At 44.2% G+C, this 23,101-nt stretch overlaps 1 protein-coding gene and 1 non-coding gene across 2 annotated transcripts in view; one reads left to right on the top strand and one right to left on the bottom strand.

Annotated features, from left to right (window-relative positions):
* PRPF8 (pre-mRNA processing factor 8) overlaps positions 1-22,564 on the top strand; it is a 36,524-nt gene extending 13,960 nt beyond the window's left edge. The window contains exons 24-42 of the mRNA XM_065897880.1: positions 13,119-13,366; positions 13,467-13,646; positions 13,850-13,985; positions 14,101-14,270; positions 14,446-14,575; positions 14,690-14,836; positions 15,035-15,195; positions 15,500-15,691; positions 16,639-16,876; positions 17,024-17,152; positions 18,045-18,158; positions 18,243-18,416; positions 18,702-18,895; positions 19,621-19,860; positions 19,958-20,099; positions 21,342-21,482; positions 21,617-21,756; positions 21,862-22,064; positions 22,235-22,564. Of these exons, the coding sequence (XP_065753952.1) occupies positions 13,119-13,366; positions 13,467-13,646; positions 13,850-13,985; positions 14,101-14,270; positions 14,446-14,575; positions 14,690-14,836; positions 15,035-15,195; positions 15,500-15,691; positions 16,639-16,876; positions 17,024-17,152; positions 18,045-18,158; positions 18,243-18,416; positions 18,702-18,895; positions 19,621-19,860; positions 19,958-20,099; positions 21,342-21,482; positions 21,617-21,756; positions 21,862-22,064; positions 22,235-22,389 (3,234 nt within the window). The 3' untranslated portion in view covers positions 22,390-22,564. The remainder of the gene's footprint in view (positions 1-13,118; positions 13,367-13,466; positions 13,647-13,849; positions 13,986-14,100; positions 14,271-14,445; positions 14,576-14,689; positions 14,837-15,034; positions 15,196-15,499; positions 15,692-16,638; positions 16,877-17,023; positions 17,153-18,044; positions 18,159-18,242; positions 18,417-18,701; positions 18,896-19,620; positions 19,861-19,957; positions 20,100-21,341; positions 21,483-21,616; positions 21,757-21,861; positions 22,065-22,234) is intronic.
* On the bottom strand, positions 8,060-8,166 carry LOC136139549 (U6 spliceosomal RNA). The gene has a single exon (XR_010657073.1). It is a non-coding gene; the product is annotated as a U6 spliceosomal RNA (small nuclear RNA).
* Positions 22,565-23,101: the final 537 nt, after the last annotated feature.

The raw sequence follows: 23,101 nt of genomic DNA, 5'->3' as shown, positions 1-23,101 counted from the left end.
AAAAAGTTTGACGTTCCTGAGAACATGCAGATAGAGGTTCCAGCAGACACTTATTTATATCGTATTTCTTCAGTTCCAAAATACATGTATGTGTGTGTGTATTTAGTGGTACCTCTTAGATTTGATGAAAAGCATTATGAGTTTGAAGCTCCAGGGAGAGAAACGAGGTGAGAAAGTAAGAGCGACTAGGGGCAACTTAGAGGTTCCTATAGGATGTCCAAGTGGAGATAACTTTGGAATCTGAAGCTTGGGGAAGATGTCTGGGTTGCAAATACAGATTTAGGAGTCTCTCAATATAAAGGAGATGGTTGAAAACTCAAGAGTGAGCAAGATTATCTGGGGAAATTGTAAGGAGCAAGAAGAGCAGAGGGGTGAGTTTGGAACCATAGGGAACACTGAGCAGCACGGCCAGACTGGGAGAGCGCCGGGCCATGGATGCCAAGCCTGTCAGGAATTGGGATGGGCACTTAACAGTGTCAGTTGCCTAAGTGTGTTTCAGTCAGATAAGGCCCGAAGTATCCATTGGATTTGGCAGTCAGGATGTCATGGATGACCTTAGCAAGAGCTGTTTCAGGAATATGGGGATAAATGCCAGATTGCAGTGGGTGAGGCTTTATGGGAAGTGAGGGAGTGGAGACGGCAAGGACTGTCAGTTTGCCAGAGCAGGAGGAGGAGGAGGGACATTAGACGCCACCTAGAGGGAGATAGAAGTCAAGGCAGGTATTTTAAAATGGGAGTGATGGGAGTATGTGTACAGTAAGGAGCCAGTAGCAGTTCAGAGTGCAGCAGAGAATCCTGGTAGGTGGTGGAACGGTGTCTGCTCCGCAGGGGTAGAGTAAAGGGAAAACAGGGAAGCATCCTCTGAACCTAGTAGAAAGAGGTCTGCTAGTTGTGAATATAGATAAGTTTAGTGGGAAGTTATAACAAACCTTGCATTTTTCAGCTTCACCTGGGCTGGAGTGAGGGGCAGGGGGTGCTGGACTTGAGCACAGTGGTGAGGGTGGGATTCGATTGTTGAAGAAACTGCACTGAGGGCTTTAAGAGAGTGAAGACAACTGAGTGAGTGTGGGCTCTTCCCAGAACTTCTCAGCTTCTCAAGCTCTCAGCAACGGGCTGGAGAAGGTGGATAGATTGTAGTGCTGATTTAGGGCTAGGGTTTTGCCAGAGGGCTGTTGTGGAGTGGTAAGGGGTTGGATGCAGGGGAATCAAGGGTGCTGGCCCCTATTGGAATCCTGGATATTGGGAGGGAGAGAAGGAAGAGACCAGAAGAGGCCAGTGGCCTCAGGAAAAAATACAGGGATCAAAGGAATATATGTGTGAGAGGTAAGAGCCTGAGTAAAGGAGGACTGTCAGAGGTCAGGTAGGCAGTTTAATATAGTCCTTAGAATAATGGGTTCTGGAGTCAGACTAGGTTTAGTCAGAGCTCTACCACATTACTCTTGGGATCTGGGTTAAGTCACTCACCCACTCTGGGCCTTAGTTCCCTCATCCATAAAATGGGGGTACTGATATGCTAGCTAGCTCAGAGAGCTTTTGCGAGAAATGATGCTTATAATAAGCTATATTACTCAACAGATTTTGTAATAAATGTTTGCTGTCATTGATTAGAGGCATCTCAGAGATTATGATCAGATAGTACAGTATTGGAATTTGTTTCCTGAGGTGTGTTAAGGTAAAGCAGTTCTTGTAATAAAATTTCTTGGTCCTCCAAGGTTGATAATAGAAGGGAAATCTCCAGTAGGGCTAGAGGTGGCTGGACCTTATGGCGCTATTCTTGTCCTTCCCCCCAGACTCACTTGTAGTTATTACTGACGGGGGCACTTTAGGTGCTACCCCCATTCTTGCTTTATGTACATGCAGTGCAGTAGCCCAGGCTTCGAGCCAGGACTCCTTCAGTCCTAGTAGTAGCTATGAAATAAGACTGGAACATTTAAACAAGACTTTGATATGGGCCAGGAATAACAGAAGGAAAATAGAAATGCACCACATTAGATCATATGACTTACAAGGTGCAGCCTACTTAGCTTTAGCTTATGAAGGACCATAAGGCCACCTTCCTGCTGAGTTCCCTGTCTTCCCACAAACAGCATTCTCTCTGTCCTTCACCAGGGAATCCTTTAAGCATGTGTAGATGACTTAAAGTCTAAAGCCAAGAGGAAAAGAACATCTTTGCCTGGCAGTAGATGTATTTCTCTGTTCTTGTTTTGTTTTGACTTTTATTTTACATTATGTATTTTTTGAAAACTGTTTTTTTAGAGCACTTTTAGATTTATAATAAAATTGAGAGGAAGGCACAGAGATTTCCCATTAACCCCTGCCCCCACATGTGCAGAGCCTCCTCCATTATCAACATGACTCACCAGAGTGGTACCTTTTTTTTTTACCAAGGATGAGCCTACATCGACACATCATAACCACCCAAAGTCCTTAGTTTACCCTAGGGTTCCCTCTTGGTGGTATATATTCTGTGGGTTTAGGCAGATGTATAAGAACACATATCCATCATTAATATCATAGAGAGTATTTTTGCTGCCCTAAAAGTCCTCTGTTCTCTGCCTGTTCATCTCCCCTGCCCCAGCTATGTGTTTAGTTTTAGATGGAAAAAATTTGTTGTCTAATGTACCATGGTTCAAAAGGACACAGTAAAAGTTCCCATTAATTTTTTACCAGTTACGTTTTCACTTACAGTAAAAAGAAATTAAATACTAACAGAACCCAGAAAACACCCAGAATCCCATCATCCTAACATCAGTTTTGTTTTTGTTTTTGTTTTTTTTCTAACATCAGTTTTATTTTCCACATTCCCATCCAAGTTGGTCATGTGCCATGATGGGCAGGTTATGTGAATTGAATTTGTTTTTTTTATGAAGACTTAGTATGTGTGAAGTTCTTACCATGGTACCTAGTACATGGAATCACTCAGTGTTATTCTCTTTCTTGCCTCCCCTCATCCCCAGGAACTTCTGCTATTCTTAAAGGAATGTGATAACTCCTTGGGAATTCATACTTACTCCCTAATGGGAATAAAGCACCGGTAACTGCAGCAGAACTGGAGTGTTCTGTGATACAAACCATGCAGCTTGTGATTCAAAGGACCAAATACAGTCAGAGAACTTACTAAGACTCGGAGTTGTCTTACTGAAGTCTATTTGCTTTGTTCCCAGATCTAGCCCATTCTGGTCCCCAGCTCTCCGCTCTCGTTGCTATAGGTCTGTTGCCTTGGTTGTCTCATCCTGAGCACAAGCTAGATGCTCAGTTTTGCTTTTGTGATTTGATTCAGGCTGTTACCTCATCCAGGAGTCACTTCATCCTGCCTGTCTGAAAACTATTTGCTCAAGGCTAATTCCTGTGATAACTCCAGCCAGTGTGGGCTTTCACTTCAAGAATTGCCTAGCAAAAGTATTCCTTACCTTAAAGTGTTGATTATATCGTTTGGTATTTTGTGGTTGCTCTCTTTTTCAAAGATTGATCTTTGGGCTTCCCTGGTGGCGCAGTGGTTGAGAGTCCGCCTGCCGATGCAGGGGACGTGGGTTCGTGCCCCAGTCTGGGAAGATCCCACATGCCGCGGAGCGGCTGGGCCCGTGAGCCATGGCTGCTGAGCCTGCGCGTCTGGAGCCTGTGCTCCGCAGCGGGAGAGGCCGCAACAGTGAGAGGCCCGCGTAGCAAAGAAAAAAAAAAAGATTGATCTTTTGGTTTCACTGATTTTTTTTTTTAATTTAATTAATTTATTTTTGGCTGTGTTGGGTCTTTGTTGCTGCGCGTGGGCTTTCTCTAGTTGCAGTGAATGGGGGCTACTCTTCATTGCGGTGTGCGGGCTTCTCATTGCAGTGGCTTCTCTTGTTGCGGACCACAGGCTCTAGGTACGTGGGCCTCAGTAGTTGTGACGCATGGGCTTAGTTGCTCTGCGACATGTGGGATCTTCCCGGACCAGGGCTCGAACCCGTGTCCCCTGCATTGGCAGACGGATTCTCAACCGCCACCAGGGAAGCCCAGTTTCATTGATTTTTATTCTTCTCTTTTCGATTTCATTGATTCTGCTCTTTTGCTTACTTTGGGTTTAATTTGCTGTTAGTTTTCTAGTTTGTTAAGGTAAAAGGCTAGATGATGACAGTTTTGGACCTTTCATTTTAATAGAAATATTCAGTGCTGAAAAATCTCCTTTTAATAAAAGCACTGCTTTAGCTGCATCCCTCAAGTTTTTTTTTTTTTAATTAATTTATTTTTTATTTATTCATTTTTGCCTGTGTTGGGTCTTCGTTGCTGCGTGCCAGCTTTTTCTAGTAGTGGCGAGTGGGGGCTACTCTTCATTGAGGTGCCCAGGTTTCTCATTGCGGTGGCTTCTCTCGTTGTGGAGCACAGGATCTAGGCACGCGAGCTTCAGTAGTTGTGGTACGGAGGTTCAGTAGTTGTGGCTCGTGGGTTCCGGAGCGCAGCCTCAGTAGTTGTGGCACAGGGGCTTAGTTGCTCCGTGGCATGTGGGATATTCCTGGACCAGGGCTCAAACCCATGTCCCCTGCATTGGTAGGTGGATGCTTAACCACTGTGCCACCAGGGAAGCCCTGTATCCCTCAAAATTTTGATAGGTTTTCATTTTCATTCAGTTAAAAATGTTTTCTAATTTCCCTTGTGAGTTCTTTTTTTGTCGTTTTGTTTTTTTTTTTTTACTCAAATTATATATGTATTTTTAAATTTTATTTATTCATTTGGCTGCATCAGGTCTTAGTTGTGGCACGCAGGGTCTTCAGTCATGGCATGCAGGAGCTTTCAGTTGCAGCATGCGAACTCTTAGTTGCGGCATGAATGTGAGGTCTAGTTCCCTGACAAGGGATCAAACCCGGGCCCCCTGCACTGGGAGCGTGGAGTCTTAGCGACTGGACCACCAGGGAAGTCCCTCTCTTATGAGTTCTTATTTTACCCATAGGTTACTTAGAAGTATGTTGTTTAATTTTCAAATATTATTTGAGGGGTTTTCCAGGTGTTTTTCTTTTATTAGTATCTAGTTTAATTCCATTATGGTCAGAAAACACCCTTTATGATCTTAGTTTTCTCAAGTGTATTTAGACTTGTTTTATGGTTTAGCATATATAGTGACTGCCTTCGCGTGTACTTGAGAAAGAATCTGTCTTCTGCTTTGTTGGGTTTTACAAATGTCATTTAAGTTTAGTCAAGTGATTGTGTTGTTCAAGTCCTTCTATGTCTTTTTTTTTCTTATGTCTATTTCTATCAGTTACTGAGAGAAGATTGTCATAAGTCGTGGATTTATTTCCCTTTTCAGGTTCCTCTTTTTATTTTGGCTTTAGAGACACCATTCACTTTGTTAAAGACATCCAAGCTTATAACATAAAGACACATGACATTTTTTCAGAAATTTATATCTTTTTTGAGCACAGAAGAATGTCTGAAGTTCAGACTGCTCTGGTAGCTTTTAAATATTTAGTCAAAGTTGGGCAAAGCATAATTGGCTTGGCTTACAGGTGGAAAACCAGGAAAGAGTCATCAGGAGATTAGCAGGCTTAGGGGAGTAGGGAGCCATCTCATTGAGACCAAAATGCAAACTGACAAACTTTTTGTCCAAGAACCTGCATATGGGTGATGACCAAGGAGTTTTGCCAGGTGGAATGCTGTATCATTGTACCTGAAGAGACAGCTAGAATTAGAAATGAACTTTACAACTGATGCACACATAGACATTTCAATAGATAGAAGCAACTCTGTTGACACCCCAGCAAGAAATATGTATTGTTCATACTGTTGGGCATAATTATTTAATTTTTTTTTTGAATCTTATGCTTAAACAGGTCCATGATGTTTTGCTTCATATATTTTGAAGCTCTGTTATTAGGTATATAATATATTTATTTTTTTAAAGATTTAATTTTATTTATTTTTTGCTGCGTTGGGTTTTGTTGCTGTGCGTGGGCTTTCTCTGGTTGCAGCGAGTGGGGTTGCTCTTCGTTGCTGTGCACGGGCTTCTCCTCACAGTGGCTTCTCTTGTTGTGGAGCATGGGCTCTAGGCCTGCAGGCTTTAGTTGTGGCATGCGGGCTCAGTAGTTGTGGCGCACGGGCTTAGTTGCTCCATGGCACGTGGGATCTTCCCGGACCAGGGATCAAACCCGTGTCCTCTGCATTGGCAGGCAGATTCTTATCTACTGTGCCACCAGGGAAGTCCCTAAGTATGTAGTATATTTAGAATTACTATATCTTCTTAACGAATTGACTCCTTTATCATCATGAAATATTCCTCTTTATTCCTTGTAATATTCTCTGTTCTGAAGTCTACTTTGTCTGATATCAGTAGTGCCCCTCTAGCTTTGTTTTGTGTGTGCATGGATGTCTTTTTCCATCCTTATACTTTTAATCTGTGTCGTTATAATTAAAGTTAACTTCTTATAGATTGCATTTAATTGGTTCTTGCTTTTTAAATTCAGTTTAACAATCTTTGCCTTACAAATAGTCTAAACACTCCAATTAAGTTTAATATGACTGTTAATGTTGAGTTTAAATCTGCCATCTCATCCTTTGTTCTTTATTCAGCTTTTTTCCTCTTTTCCTGCCTTCTTTTTAATTTATTTTTTAAACAGGAGAAAATCAAACGAAAGTTTCATAACATATATATGTGGGAGAGACCCAGGAAAACTGAGTAACTCATTTTCCTGCCTTCTTTTGGATTGAGTGGGGTTTTGGTATGATTTTAATTTATCTCCACACTTCGCTTATTAACTACACTTCTTTGTTTTTTATTGGTTGCTCTAGGGTTTACAGTATACATCTCTGACTTACTGTGACCACTAGTCTAGTATCACGTTACATATTGTACGAGAACCTTTCAATAATGTACTTTCATTTTCCTCCTCATTTTTTGTAGTGTTTGTGTTTTTTTGTTTTTGTTTTTTTTGGCCACGCCCCACGGCATGCAGGATCTTAGTTCCCTGACCAGGGATCAAACCCGTGCCCCCTGCAATGGAAGTGAGAAGTCTTAACCACTGGATGGCCAGGGAAGTCCCTGTAGTGTTTTTGTTATATGTTTTAACTGTACCTGTATTATAAACACAGTGATACTTTGTTACTGTTTTGGCTTTAAACAGCCTTTTTATCTTTTACAGAAATTACAAAATGAAAAAAAAAATGTCTTTTACATTTTACCCACATACTTACTATTTCTGGTGTTCTCCATTACTTTATATAGGTCCAGGTTTCCATCTGGTATTGTTTTCCTTCTGCTTAAAGAATTTCCATTAACATTTCTTGTAGTAAAGGTGTACTGGCAGTGAATACACTCTGCTTTTGTTTGTCAGAAAAAGTGTTTATTTTGCCTTCATTATTTTTTCTGCAGCTTTACAATGTTGTTAATCCCATCTGTACATTTTAAAATTTCAGATATTGTAATTTTTATCTCTAAAAGTTTCATTTGGGTCTTTAACATCTTTTGTTTCTTTCCTCATTATGTTCATGTTTTTCTTTATATACTCAAGCATAATTATAAAACGTTCAATAGCTGTTGTAAGATCTTTGTCTACTAATTCCATCATCTGTTGTTTCCAGGTCTGTTTGTACTGATTGATTTTTCTTCTGTTTCTGGGTAATTTATTCCTACTTCTTTGTATGCATCCAATATTTGATTGGATGCTAGAAATTGTGTAAGTTATATTGATTTATGGATTTTGTTATATTCCTTTAAAGAGTGTTGGGTTGTGTTCTGGTGTACAGTTCAGTAACTTGTGGTTTGGTTTGATCCTTTTGAGGCTTGCTTTTAATTTTAAGCTTCTTAGTTACAGTGAATCCAGAGCACCCTTTCTTCTGGGGCTAATTTATCTCCACTACTAAGTTGATAACTTTCTATGGACTATACCTAATTCCCATTTATTATGAAGTCTCTGTATGGCTGGCGGGAACACAAACTGTTGTCAACCTTATGTGAGCTGTGGGACTTGTTCAGCTTACTGGTCTGGTGGTGGTTCTTTCTTTGATCTCGGAGGTTTGTTTTGTTTTGTTTTTTTTTAACATCTTTATTGGAGTATAATTGCTTTACATTGTTGTGTTAGTTGCTGCTGTATAACAAAAAAATATGAAATGCTTCACAAATTTGCGTGCTATCCTTGCACGGGGGCCATGCTAATCGTCTCTGTATCGTTCCAGTTTTAGTATATGTGCTGCCGAAGCAAGCACGACCTCGGAGTTTTATAGCCTGCAAATGGATCCCTTCATGGGTCTTCAGAGATCTCTCTCTCTCTCTCTTTTTTTTTTTTTGGTTGCGCTGTGCAGCTTTTGCAGTATCTCAGTTCCCTGACCAGAGATTAACTGGCGCCACAGCAGTGAAAGCCCAGAATCCTAACGACTAGGCCACCAGGGAACTTGCAGATCTCTTTCTCTTTTTTTTGAAGTATGACTGACTTACAATATTATGTTAGTTTCAGGTAAACAATATAGTGATTTGCTATTTTTACACATTACAAAATGATCACCAGGATAAGTCTAGTTACTACCTGTCACCACACAAAATTATAATATTCCCTATACTGTACATTACATCCCCATGACTTACTTATTTTATAACTGGAAGTTTGTACCTCTTAGTCTCCCTCAACTATTTCACTCATTCCCCCACCCTTCCAAGTATCCGTGTTGTTGCAGATGGCAAGATTTCATTCTTTTTTATGCCTGAGTAATATTTCTGTGTGTGTGTGTATACATACCACATCTCCTTTATCCATTTATCTATCAATAGACATTTAAGTTGCTTCCATATATTGGCTATTTCAAGTAATGCTGCAGTGAACATGGGGATGCACATATCTTTTCGAATTAGTGTTTTTGTTTTCTTCAGATAAATACCCAGGAGTAGAATTGCTAGATTGTATGGTGGTTCTATTTTTAATTTTTTGAGGAACTTCCATACTGTTTTTATAGTGTCTGCACCACTTTACATTCCCATCAGTGGTACGGTAGTACATGAGGGTTCCCTGTTCTCCACATCCTTGTCAACGCTTGTTACTTGTCTTTTTGAAAATAGCCATTCTGGCAAGTGTGAGGAGACATCTCGTTGTGGTTTTGATTTGCATTTCCTTTATGATTAGTGATGTTGAGCATCTTTTCATGTTTCTATTGTACATCTTTATATCTTCTCTGGAAAAATGTCTCTTCAGCTCCTCTGCCGCATAGACATTTTAAATCAGGTTTTTGTTTTTTTTTTTTTATGTTGAGTTGTATGAGTTCTTTGTATTGGGTTGGCCAAAAGAGTTCGTTCATAAGATGTTATGGAAAAACCTTAACGAACTTTTTGGCCAACCCAATATTTTGCATATTAACCCCTTATCAGATATATCATTTGTAAATATCACCTCCTGTTCAGTGAGCTTTCGTTCCATTTTGTTGATAATTTCTTTTGCTGTGCAAAAGCTTTTATTTATTTATTTATTTTTGGCTGTGTTGCGTCTTTGTTGCTGCGTGAGGGCTTTCTCTAGTTGCGTCCAGCGGGGGCTACTCTTCGTTGAGGTGTGCAGGCTTCTCACTGCAGTGGCTTCTCTTGTTGAGGATCATGGGCTCTAGGTGTGCGGGCTTCAGTAGTTGTGGCTCGTGGGCTGTAGAGCACAGGCCCAGTAGTTGTGGCACACGGGCTTAGTTGCTCCGCAGCATGTGGGATCCTCCTGGACCAGGGGTCAAACCTGCGTTCCCTGCATCGACAGGCGGATTCTTAACCACTGCGCCACCAGGGAAGCCCCTGTGCAAAACCTTTTTAGTTTGATATAGTCGCATTTCTTTTCTTTTTCTTTTTTTTTTTTTTTTTGCGGTACGCGGGCCTCTCACTGTTGTGGCCTCTTCCGTTGCGGAGCACAGGCTCCAGACGCGCAGGCTCAGCGGCATGGCTCACGGGCCCAGCCGCTCCGCGGCATGTGGGATCTTCCCAGACCGGGGCACAAACCCGTGTCCACTGCATCGGCAGGTGGACTCTCAACCACTGCGCTACCAGGGAAGCCCCGTTTGTTTTTTGTTTTGTTTTGTTTTTCTTTTCTTTTTTTTTTCTTTTTATTTATTTATTTTTTTCCCCATTTCTTAATTTTTTGTTTCCCTTGCCTGAGGAGACATATCCAAAAAAGTATTCCTAAGACTAAGGTCAAAGAGTACTGCCTGTGTTTTCTTCTAGGAGTTTTTGGGTTTTTTTAATAAATTTATTTATTTTATTTTTGGCTGCGTTGGGTCTTCATTGCTGCGTGCTTTCTCGAGTTGTGAGCGGGGGCCACTCTTCGTTGCAATGCACGGGCTTCTTGTTGCAGAGCACAGGCTCTCGGCCTGCAGGCTTCAGTAGTTGTGGCTCGTGGGCTCTAGAGTGCAGGCTGAGTAGTTGTGGTGCATGGGCTTAGTTGCTCCACGGCATGTGGGATCTTCCTGGACTGGGGCTCGAACCTGTGTTCTCTGCATTGGCAGGCAGATTCTTAACCACTGTGCCACCAGGGAGGTCCCTCTTCTAGGAGTTTTATAGTTTCAGGTCTTACGTTTAAGTCTTCAATCCATTTTGCCTTTATTTTTTGTGTATGTTGTGAGAAAGTCCAGTTTGATTCTTTTGCATTAGCTGTCCGGTTTTCCCAGCACCGTGTATTGAAGAAGCTGTCTTTTCCCCAGTGTATATTCTTGCTTTCTTTGTTGTAGATTAATTGACCATAACAGCATGGGTTTATTTCTGGGCTCTCTATTCTGATCCATTGACCTATGGGTTTGTTTTTGTGCCACGACTATACTGTTTGAGTACCGTAGCTTTGTATAGTTTGAAATCAGGAGGTGTGATACTTTCTACTTTGTTCTTTATCAGGATTGTTTTGGCTCTTCAGGGTCTTTTGTGTTTCCATACAAATATTAAAATTATTGGTTCTATTTCTGTGAAAAATGTCTTTGCTATTTTGATAGGGATTCCATTGAATTTGTAGATGGACTTGAGGGTGTGGTCATTTTAACAATATTCTTTTTTTTTTTTTTTAATGTATTTATTTTTCGCTGTGTTGGGTCTTTGTTGCTGCACACGGGCTTTCTCTAGTTGCGGCGAGTGGGGGGCTGCTCTTCATTGCGGTGCATGGGCTTCTCATTGTGGTGGCTTCTCGTTGCAGAGCATGGGCTCTAGGCACATGGGCTTCTGTAGTTGTGGCATGTGGGCTCAGTAGTTGTGGCTCGCGGGCTTAGTTGCTCCGTGGCATGTGGGATCTTCCCAGACCAGGACTCGAAGCCATGTCTCCTGCAGTGGAAGTGTGGAGTTGACTACTGGACCGCCAGGGAAGTCCCTCACCAAGTTCTTACAGTTTTCCAAGTACAGGTCTTTTGTCTCCTTGGATTGAGTTATTCCTAGTTGTTGTTTGGTTTGGTTTGGGTTTTTTTGGTTTTTTGTTTTTTAGATTTTTTTTTTTTTTTCCCATGGTTGTACCGTGCAGCATGTGGGATCTTAGTTCCCCAACCGGGATTAAACCTGTGCCCCTTGCATTGGAAGCATGGAGTCTTAACCACTGGACCACCAGGGAAGTCCCTGGTTTGGTTTGGTTTTTTGATGCAATTATAAACGGGATTGTTTTCATAATTTCTCTTTCTGATAGTATTCAGAAGTGCAATAGATTTCTCTACGTTAATTTTGTATCCTGCCATGTTACTGAATTCATTGATGAGTTCTGATAGCTTTTTGGTGGTGTCTTTAGGATTTTCTATGTATAATATCATGTCATCTGCAAACAGTGACAGTTTCACTTTTTTCCAATTTGGAATTTTTTTAAAAATATATTTATTTATTTATTTTTGGCTGCATTGGGTCTTCGTTGCTGCGCGTGGGCTTTCTCTGGTTGCAGCGAGCGGGGGCTACTGTTTGTTGTTGTGTGAGGGCTTCTCATTGCGGTGGCTTCTCTTGTTATGGAGCACGGACTCTAGGCCTGCGGGCTTCAGTAGTTATGGCACGTGGGCTCTGGAGAGCGCATGCTCAATAGTTGTGGCACATGGGCTTAGTTGCTCCGCAGCATGTGGGATCCTCCCAGACCACGGCTCAAACCTGTGTCCCCTGCATTGGCAGGCAGATTCTTAACCACTGCGCCACCAAGGAAGTCCCTGGATTTCTTTAATATCTTTTTCTTGTCTGGTTGCTGTGGCTAGGACTTTCAATAATGTGTTGAATAAAAGTGGTGAGAGTGGGCATCATTGTCTCGTTTCTGATCTTAAAGGAAATTCTTTCAGCTTTTTTTTTTTTTTTAATTTTTTGGCTGTTCCGCATGGCATGTGGGATCTTCCCTGCGCCACCAGGGAAGCCCAACTTTATGTTTTTATTGAAATGAAATTCACACTTTTAAAGTATACAATTCAGTGGTTTTCATTATATGCATAAAATTGTGCAGCCATAACCACTAATTCCAGAACATTTTCATCACCCCACAAAGAAACCCTATACCCATTAGCAGTCACTCACTCCCCATGTCCCTCCCTGCCCCAGTCCTCTGGCCACCCCTAATCTACCTCCTGTCTGTGTGGATTTGTTTCTTCTGGACATTTCATATAAATGGATCATGTATGTGACCTTTTTCATCTGGTTTCTTTCACTTAGTATAATGTTTACAAGGTTTATCCATGTTGTAGCATACATCAGTATTTCAGTCTTTTTCATGGCTAAATAATATTCCATAATATGGCTGTACACCATTTTGTTTATTTGTCAGTTGATGGACATTTGTTTTACTTTTTGGTTATTACAAATAATGCTTTTGTGAACATTTGTGTACATACTTTTGTGTGGACATGTTTTTATTTCTCTTGGGTATATACCTAGGAGTAGAATTGTTGGGTCATATGGTAACTCTCTTTAACCTTTTGAGGAGCTGCCAGGCTGTTTCAATGTGGCTGCACTATTTCATATTCCTACCAGCAGTATATGAGAGTTCCATTTTCTCCACATCCTTGTAACTATCTTATAGCCATTGCAGTGGGTGTTAGGTAGTATCTCATAGTGATTTTGATTTATACACACTTCCCTAATGACATTGAGCTCAAATCTTTCTTGAGAACTAGGGAGAATATAACTAATTGTATCTGGTGGTTCCTAGCCACACACCCTGTCCCTGCAATGATTTATCTATAATTTACTTCTTTTTCACTATCTTCAGATTGTGAATAAGTGGAACACAGCTCTTATTGGCCTTATGACATACTTTCGGGAGGCTGTGGTGAACACCCAGGAGCTCCTGGACTTGCTGGTGAAGTGTGAGAACAAGATCCAGACACGAATCAAGATTGGCCTCAACTCCAAGATGCCGAGTCGCTTCCCCCCTGTCGTGTTCTACACCCCTAAGGAGTTGGGTGGACTTGGCATGCTCTCAATGGGCCATGTGCTCATCCCCCAATCTGACCTCAGGTAGGACTTGGCTGAAAATCTTGCTAGACCCTGAGGGAAGGAGATGTTTCTTTATTTTCAGTTTTTATTTTTTCTCTAATCTTGGTGTGTCCCCAAACAGGTGGTCCAAGCAGACAGATGTAGGTATCACACACTTTCGTTCAGGAATGAGCCATGAAGAAGACCAGCTGATTCCCAACTTGTATCGCTACATACAGCCCTGGGAGAGTGAGTTCATTGATTCTCAGCGGGTCTGGGCTGAGTATGCACTCAAGAGACAAGAGGCCATTGCGCAGAACAGGTGGGCATCCAGGAGGGCATAGCAGTCCTTTTAAGTGGTGTGACCTTTGAGTCCTGCCTGGAGGTCAGGAGTAGAGCATGCCGTATTTTTATGGAGTCAAGGAAGTAGGTTGTATGTCTGACCCTGTTTATCCTTGGCCAGGGAGGAATGCTGAACTCTTCATATGAGTATTTGTTTTAACTTTGATCTTTTTTCCTTGGCAGACGACTGACCCTAGAAGATCTAGAGGATTCATGGGATCGTGGCATTCCTCGAATCAACACCCTCTTCCAGAAGGACCGGCACACACTGGCTTATGATAAGGGTTGGCGTGTCAGAACTGACTTTAAGCAGTACCAGGTACGTGGAGGGGATAGTGGAGAGATTTTCCCTGAATTAGGAGAGTCTGTGGCCATGCTGGGAACCTGGAACAGTGGGCACCCAGAAGCTTCACCATACCTACCTTGCCATCTAGGTTTTGAAGCAGAACCCTTTTTGGTGGACACACCAGCGGCATGATGGAAAGCTCTGGAACCTGAACAACTACCGTACAGACATGATCCAGGCCCTGGGTGGTGTGGAAGGCATTCTGGAACACACTCTCTTCAAGGGCACTTACTTCCCTACCTGGGAGGGGCTTTTCTGGTGAGGATTCTGTTCTCCCCTTACAGTGACCTCTCACAGGTCACAGCCCTCTGAGCTCATCCCTCATATGCTTTTGTGTTCTACTGCGGTGTTTCCCACACAGCCACCCCAGGAGGTCAGCAGTGTTCTGGGGGATGGCAGGACGTCACTTTACCTGGTCTCTTCTGCTTCCCAGGGAGAAGGCCAGTGGTTTTGAGGAGTCTATGAAGTGGAAGAAACTAACCAATGCTCAGCGATCAGGATTGAACCAGATTCCCAATCGTAGATTCACCCTCTGGTGGTCCCCAACCATCAACCGAGCCAACGTGAGTGTGATTGATAGACATGGGAGATGGGAAGCTAAAAACAAGAGTTTCTACTTCCTTAATTATGTCCTGAGAACCTCTCGGTCTCTAGTGTCGCTCTCTTTTTCCTGTCAGGTATACGTAGGCTTTCAGGTGCAGCTGGACCTGACAGGTATCTTCATGCACGGCAAGATCCCCACACTGAAGATCTCTCTCATCCAGATCTTCCGAGCTCACTTGTGGCAGAAGATCCACGAGAGCATCGTTATGGACTTGTGTCAGGTGGGCTAGAATTGAGGGGAGAGCATGCCACGAAAAGTCAGGTCAGCTCTCTCTTTTGGGTATGGGAAATCCACCCTCAGAGCTCCAAGGATGAGACTTCTGTTGTGGTCCCAGGTGCCACATTGTCTTAAGTTCTATAAGCCCGCATTCTAAGTGGGCTTCCATGACCAGTCATAACCTTTCCACCTTTGCCTCCAGGTGTTTGATCAGGAACTGGATGCACTGGAAATTGAGACAGTACAAAAGGAGACAATCCACCCCCGAAAGTCCTATAAGATGAACTCTTCCTGTGCAGATATCCTGCTCTTTGCCTCCTATAAGTGGAATGTCTCCCGGCCCTCATTGCTGGCAGACTCTAAGTAAGTGCCTTACGACCCAGCCCTAGGCATCTAAGAAGCTTAGTTTTACTATTCTAGCAGCACTACTTTAGAAATTGTCCCTGGTTGCCTTTCTTTCTAATTTGTAACAAGTTCTACCCCTGATTCTGTTAACACCCTCAGCCAGGTCTGCTAATTCTCTGGTGGGTCTTGCTGATCTGGAACAGGCAGAGGGGTTGGTTTTGAGATTTAGACGTAGTGATTGAGAGTTCTTGTGGCTCTGGGGATATTGGTTGTGCCAGTGTCTTCCTGGAAGCCTAGACTCCTGACCCCTTTCCACCCTCAGGGATGTGATGGACAGCACCACCACTCAGAAGTATTGGATTGACATCCAGTTGCGCTGGGGGGACTATGATTCCCATGACATTGAGCGCTACGCCCGGGCCAAGTTCTTGGACTACACCACAGACAACATGAGTATCTACCCTTCGCCCACAGGTGTGCTCATTGCCATCGACCTGGCCTATAACCTGCATAGGTAAGTTGAGGCTCAGAAGCATGTATTGATATTTTTCATCAGCCCCACACTTTATTGTATTTTATTTATTATTTATTTTTGGGCGTGTCGGGTCTTAGTCACAGCACACGGGCTCTTCGTTGTGGCACGCGGGCTTCTCTCTAGTTGTGGTGTGCGAGTTTTCTCTAGTTGTAGCACGCAGGTTCTAGAGTGCGTGGGCTCTGTAGTTGTGGCGTGTGGGCTCTGTAGTTTGCGGCACGCAGGCTCTCTAGTTGAGGTTCGATGATGAAGGTGGCCCCATTGAGAGGCTTGGTGGTCTGGTTCCCTTCAAAGGTCTAAGGAATGAGTGAGAGCTCAGTAGTTGTGGCACACGGGCTTAAGACACGCCGTGGCATGTGGGATCTTAATTCCTGGAGCAGGGATCGAACCTTGCATCCCCTGCATTGTAAGGCGGATTCTTTACCACTGAACCACCAGGAAGGAAGTCCCTTAATTTTTATTTTACATTGCAGTACAGTTGATTTACAATGTTGTGTTAGTTTCAGGTGTACAGCAAAGTGATTTAGTTATATGTATACATATATCTATTGTTTTTAGGATATTTTTCTGATATAGATTATTACAGAGTATTGAGTAGAGTTCCCTGTGCTATATACAGTAGGTCCTTGTTGATTATCTATTTTATATATAGTAGTATGTATATGCTAATCTCAACCTCCTAATTTATCCCTCCCCCCTGCCCCGTACTTTAATATACACGTGTTTTTTTAGTTTGCCCAGGTGAGGTGAGGTTGGCCGTTTCCTCCACTGGTGTCACTGACTCTTTCTTCCCTGCCTCTATGTACATGAGCAGGCACTCATTCTCAGCCTGACCAACAGCCTTTTCTTCCTCTGTAGAGTCGCAGTTTGCCTTGTTCCTGGGACTGCCAGCCTGGTCTTAACCTTTCTTGCCTCTTCCACCCTCACAGTGCCTATGGAAACTGGTTCCCTGGCAGCAAGCCCCTCATACAGCAGGCCATGGCCAAGATCATGAAGGCAAACCCTGCCTTGTATGTGTTACGTGAACGGATCCGTAAAGGGCTGCAGCTTTATTCATCTGAGCCCACTGAGCCCTATCTGTCCTCTCAGAACTATGGTGAACTCTTTTCCAACCAGATTATCTGGTTTGTGGATGACACGAATGTCTACAGAGTGACTATCCATAAGGTGAGAGTTAGATGCAGCGTGTGGGTGTGGGGCTCTGTGTATGCCTGTTCGATGCAGCGTTTCGGTGGCCGGGCAAGTGCGTGCATATTGCGAGGAAGGCGGGCTGGTTGTGTCTAGACTGTGCTAACTGATGTAATCATTCCTTAGACCTTTGAAGGGAACCTGACCACCAAGCCCATCAATGGGGCCATCTTCATCTTCAACCCACGCACAGGGCAGCTGTTTCTCAAGATAATTCACACATCTGTGTGGGCTGGACAGAAGCGTTTGGGGCAGGTGAGCATGTTAAAGGGTAGAGAGGCTGTCGAACTTTGCTGCCTCTTACTCTTTGGTATGTGGGGGGTGTGTATATGAGAGAGAGAATCTCCTGTCTCTCTCTTTGTAAGATTCAGGACATCTCATTTAAACTTTTTTCCTGAATTACTTAACTTGGGAAGTGTTCTTCTATAAGAGGTCCAAGAATATTTGAGGTCCTTCATTACCTACAAGCTGGCGTCTCTGCTTCTTGAATCTCCCATCTCTAACCTATCTTGAAGAGGGCTATGAAAAATCATCTTTCTAAAGGGAACAAGCACTCTTAAAATGTCATTTTCACCAAATCTCTTCTCCTCCTCAAAGCCTTTGGCAGCCCCTTTCTTTTTGCTGAATTAACTTTTTGGTTTCCTAGATGCTTAACATCTGGTTGGCCTGTAACCTGTCCAGCCACAGTTCCTCTTCCTCTGTAGCATGTTTCCTCCGGCAGTCAGTCCAGGATCCTGGTATCCCAAACCCTGATGAGCATCTCCACCTCTGTGGCTTTGCTTATAGGTCTTTGCTTCTAGAATGAACTCTTCTCTTCTGTTAATCACTGTCTTACTCATCCCTTAAGACTTCTTTATTTGTGCAGCTTTTTATGACCTTAGCCTTAATTTCTCTTGTCCCTGACATAGCGTGTATATAATCAAATACTAGCTCGTGGCATTGTGTGAGCTTTGTCTGGCCAGCGAGGTTGAAACACCCTTTGGGGCAAGACCATTGGACGTTTTTTCTATACCTCTGAAGTACCTAACATCCAACAGCAGTGTGTGATAGAAACATAGTCTAATTATTTTAAGACTAGAATTTTTTGTTCTAGTTGACCTGGGAGGGTGGAGACTCAGTTTCCATGTTCTTCGCTCTTGCTTTTTAGTTGGCTAAGTGGAAGACAGCTGAGGAGGTGGCTGCCCTGATCCGATCTCTACCAGTGGAGGAGCAGCCCAAGCAGATCATTGTCACCAGGAAAGGCATGCTCGATCCATTGGAGGTGAGAGGTGGTGAATGAGGTAGAAGGCAAGAGGGCTGAGACCTGCTGGTTCTGTTTCTAAACTTGGACTTGATCTTGTCTCAGGTGCACTTGCTGGACTTCCCCAATATTGTGATCAAAGGATCAGAGCTCCAGCTCCCCTTCCAGGCTTGTCTCAAGGTGGAAAAGTTTGGGGATCTCATCCTTAAAGCCACTGAGCCGCAGATGGTTCTCTTTAACCTCTATGATGACTGGCTCAAGACTATCTCATCTTACACGGTATGAAGCCACCTCACGAGGAGGGAGGGTCACTCTAAGAGGAGTGGGTTTGGGGTCACAGGAAGGTTCTGTGCCTTAGGTTGTCCCACAGGCCTCTTATGGGGCCATTTTCACATCTTCAGCCTGTGCATGGGCCAGTGACTCTGCATATCAAGTTGACTCATGGTGAGGGGAGCACCGTAGGGTTTGAAATGGGTCCTTGGGTCTCCTGAAAGGATAGGCTGGAGGAGAGGGGAAGAACATCAAGTAGCCGACCCCCTCCCATGCTGCCACATCTCTCCCTAGGCTTTCTCCCGCCTCATCCTGATTCTGCGTGCCCTGCATGTGAACAACGACCGGGCGAAGGTCATCCTGAAGCCAGACAAGACTACGATCACAGAACCACACCACATCTGGCCCACTCTGACTGACGAGGAGTGGATCAAGGTGGAGGTGCAGCTCAAGGACCTTATCTTGGCTGACTACGGCAAGAAAAACAAGTGAGCAGTGGTGGGGATACAGATGAGAGATCCAAAAAGGGTAAAATGGGTGGCTCAGTATATGCCTTCTTGGTTTTTTGCAACATTTTAAGCTCAGAAGTTTCTCAAGAAATTGTCCTAGAGATGCCTACAGAGGAGAGGTAGGTAGGCAGTGTCTTCAGATGGTATAGGAAGTGTTCATGTCTCAGGGCTCAGGCTGACACTTGGGCGCTATTCCTTAGCAGAGGCACTGTTGCCATTTTGAGCAGGGCGTTTCCTTACTGTCCATACATTGCAGGAAGTTCTAACATCCCAGACCCCCAGATAACACAGCTAATAACACACACAGACACCTTCCTTCTCTCTCCTTCCTTGTCATTGTGGCAACCAAAAATGTTCACCCAGTAAGGGTGCAGACACATCAACTGTGATTGAGAACTTGTTCTAGGATTTCCGTTTTTGAGAGTTTTCCAGTTCCAGGGCACTTTTTGTTGAGGAGAAGTGGGAGGTACGGATGCTGAGCAGGTTTGAGCATGGCTGAAAGGTGTACAGGCACAGGGCCAGCCTGGGATGTGACAAATCTTATCCGTATTAGTGTATTTCCACCTCATACTTCAAGTGTCAGTTGAAGATTATCTGGGGTCAAAGTATGGGCTCTCCTGTCCCACCAAGTTACACCTTGCCATTGGGACGTAAGTGACCAAGGGGAAGGGATCCTTGTGGTGTGACCCACACTGTCCCCACAGTGTGAATGTGGCATCACTGACACAATCAGAAATTCGAGACATCATCCTGGGTATGGAGATCTCTGCACCATCACAGCAGCGGCAGCAGATAGCTGAGATTGAGAAGCAGACCAAGGAACAGTCACAGCTGACTGCAACCCAGACTCGTACTGTCAACAAGCATGGTGACGAAATCATCACCTCTACCACCAGCAACTATGAGACCCAGACTTTCTCATCTAAGACTGAATGGAGGGTCAGGTAGTATAAGGGGCAAGAGGGGTAGGGATGGAAAGGCCTCTGGTGCTACCTGAGGTGCTTGAGTTGAGAAATGCCAACATTCCCTACCTGTTTTCAGGGCCATCTCTGCCGCCAACCTGCACTTAAGGACCAATCACATCTATGTTTCATCTGATGACATCAAGGAGACTGGTTATACCTATATTCTTCCCAAGAACGTGCTTAAGAAGTTTATCTGCATATCTGACCTTCGGGCCCAAGTGAGTATGTATTTGTTCAGCTAGGCCACAGTGTGTGCCAAACATTTTATGTGCCTAAAACTCACCTGAGATTTCCTGGAACTGGAGGTGCTGTTATTGAAATTGATAGATGAGTAAATATACAAGGATAGCCAAAACAGGGAGGGAGGAGGGTTTCGGCCCCCACCAGATACCAAAACATTATAAAGCTATGGCAATTGAGAAATGATGTATTTTTGGCCTAGAAGTTATTGGAAGAGGATATATAGAAACAGATTCATGTGTATATAATAAATGTGTTGTATCACCTGAGGATCCCACTTCATCTGTGGGATTAAGCGTGCCTTATGATACTGAAACAGTCAGCAAAAGGAGGCTTGATCCCTGCCTCATAGCACTTAACAGAAGTCAAATACAGGTGGAGTACAAATCTGAACGTAAAATACTAAACTGTAGTAAAATATTAGAAGAAAATATTTATCGTCTTAAAGTTAGGATAACCTTCTTAAACAAGACACAAAGCCATCATCAAAATTAATAATTTGTGTGTGACAAAGGGGTACCACAGAAGACAAACTAAAAACAGGAAGAAAATATTTGCATAACTCTTAAGATATAGTGGGTTTGGATCTAGAATAGGGAATTCTCAGAGTTGATTTTTATAAAAGATAACTGTAGAAGAATGGGCAAAGGAGTATGATGGTAGTTCAGAAAAGGAACTGAAGTTGGAAAATATATGAAAAGATGGTCAACTTTACTAGTAATCAGGGAGAATCATGTTTTTATAAAACACCAACTTGTGGCCTCAGTTTGGTGAATTTGAAGATTGTTAGTATCCTGTGTTGGGTGAGTTTATAGGAACACAAGTTTTCTTACTTTGTTCATGACAATGTAAAATTTAAAGTACTGCTGAGTGCTGATTTTATAGATGTGTTCAGTTTGTGGAAATGCATGAGCTCTGTGCTTGTGTGCTCATTTGTTTATGGACACTGTACTTAAATACTTAAATAATCAACTGGGGAATGTGTGAGCAGTGCTGATTCCTGGACCCCGCTTGAGATTCTGCTGTGCTAAGTCTGAGGTGAGGTCTGTGTTTTAACGTTTTGAATAAGCACCCCCAGGCGTTTTTGATGCAGGACATTCTGGCCACATTTGAGAAACTCTGTCCTTGTTCTCGGAGAAGGGAATTAAACACAGGGCTGACAGCCCCAAATCTGGGCTGGTACTAAGAATCTCTTTGGCTCTTGACCCCCTTGTCTCCAGATTGCAGGGTACCTCTATGGGGTGAGCCCACCAGATAACCCCCAGGTGAAGGAGATCCGCTGCATCGTGATGGTACCACAGTGGGGCACTCACCAGACTGTGCACCTGCCTGGCCAGCTGCCCCAGCATGAGTACCTCAAGGTTAGCGGGGGTGTAGGAGAACCGGGGCTTTCTGCTCTCAAGGTGGTGGAGGGAAAGCAGGGGTGTTACTCTCACGGGTGGGATTCCTGTCTGCAGACGGGGCTCTAAATAGCTTTTCACTGCTCTGCCCATAGGAGATGGAACCCTTAGGTTGGATCCACACTCAGCCCAATGAGTCCCCCCAGCTGTCACCCCAGGATGTCACCACCCATGCCAAGATCATGGCTGACAACCCATCTTGGGATGGCGAGAAGACCATTATCATCACCTGCAGGTGGGGTTGGGCCGCCTTGGGAGGAAGTACGATGGGGCAGGCATTGCGGGCCAGGGCCCAGGAATGGTGGCCTGAGTGCTGACTCTGTCCTCATTCCTCTTCCAGCTTCACACCAGGCTCCTGCACCCTGACAGCCTACAAGCTGACCCCCAGTGGCTATGAATGGGGCCGCCAGAACACAGACAAGGGCAACAACCCCAAGGGCTACCTACCCTCGCACTACGAGAGGGTCCAGATGCTACTGTCAGACCGCTTCCTTGGCTTCTTTATGGTCCCTGCCCAGTCCTCGTGGAACTACAACTTTATGGGTATGTGAGGCAGCGTGTGGGGTGGTGGCGGGGCACACAGGATGGTGGGCTTGGGGTTAGGCCATCACCCTTAGCACTTAGGGCCGGGCTCTGGTTTGGAGATGGCCCAGGACCCAGCAGGGTGAGGCAGGTGGACCTTGTCAACACTGGCCCTTTCCTTCTACTCCAAGGTGTTCGGCATGATCCCAACATGAAGTATGAGCTACAGCTGGCAAACCCCAAAGAGTTCTACCACGAGGTGCACAGACCCTCCCACTTCCTCAACTTTGCTCTCCTGCAGGAGGGCGAGGTCTACTCTGCGGACCGAGAGGACCTCTATGCCTAGTTGTCTCCTCACCTCCTGCTTCAGACTCCCCAGAGGCTAGAGCCTTTTACCCTCACAGACAAGCTGGTGACATTCAACAGCTTGGCCCCATTTTCCTCTATTTTGTGCTTATGTTGTTGACCTCGTGGTGACTTGTAATTCTGAACAAAGTATAATAAATTTTGTATAAATAGGAGTTGTTGAGGTTTTTTTTTTTCCCTCGAATTACAGCTCGAATTCTGGGTGTAAGGGTGGCAGAGGCCAGACTTGTTCACAGCAAGCTGCTGGACTGATCCTTGAGGCCCCCTGATATTCAGGAGCTATGGGGGTAAATATTCTCTAAACTCAGAGAACTGAAGGGGACTTGGGCCTTCACACTCCTGCTGCCATGACGACATTTGCCAATTTCCCTCCAAAATACTTGGGAACACTCACCACTTTCCAACGTCTCTTGGAGCAGTCTGCAGCTGTGGTGCCCAGCCTAGCCCTTTAAGCTTTGTGTCACTCTCAATCTGTCTTGGAAACAGGCACATGGCTGGACAGTCGGCTGCGTCTGGTTGAGGCCAGTGACAGCTCTCCTACCTCTGACCTCTTGCCCGGAGAGTTGGCAGCCAAGTCAGGCCCCATGACTCCAGACACAGGGGTGGAGCCTGGTGTGGGCACTGTGGGGAGGGCTTGTCGAAAGTGACCACTTACAGCCCTGAGCCTCAGCTCCTGGACACCTGGCTGGAAG

The sequence above is a fragment of the Phocoena phocoena genome, chromosome 19 (assembly GCF_963924675.1).
Source record: "Phocoena phocoena chromosome 19, mPhoPho1.1, whole genome shotgun sequence".
Lineage (NCBI taxonomy): Eukaryota > Metazoa > Chordata > Mammalia > Artiodactyla > Phocoenidae > Phocoena > Phocoena phocoena.
This window is presented reverse-complemented; position numbering and strand designations above follow the sequence as displayed.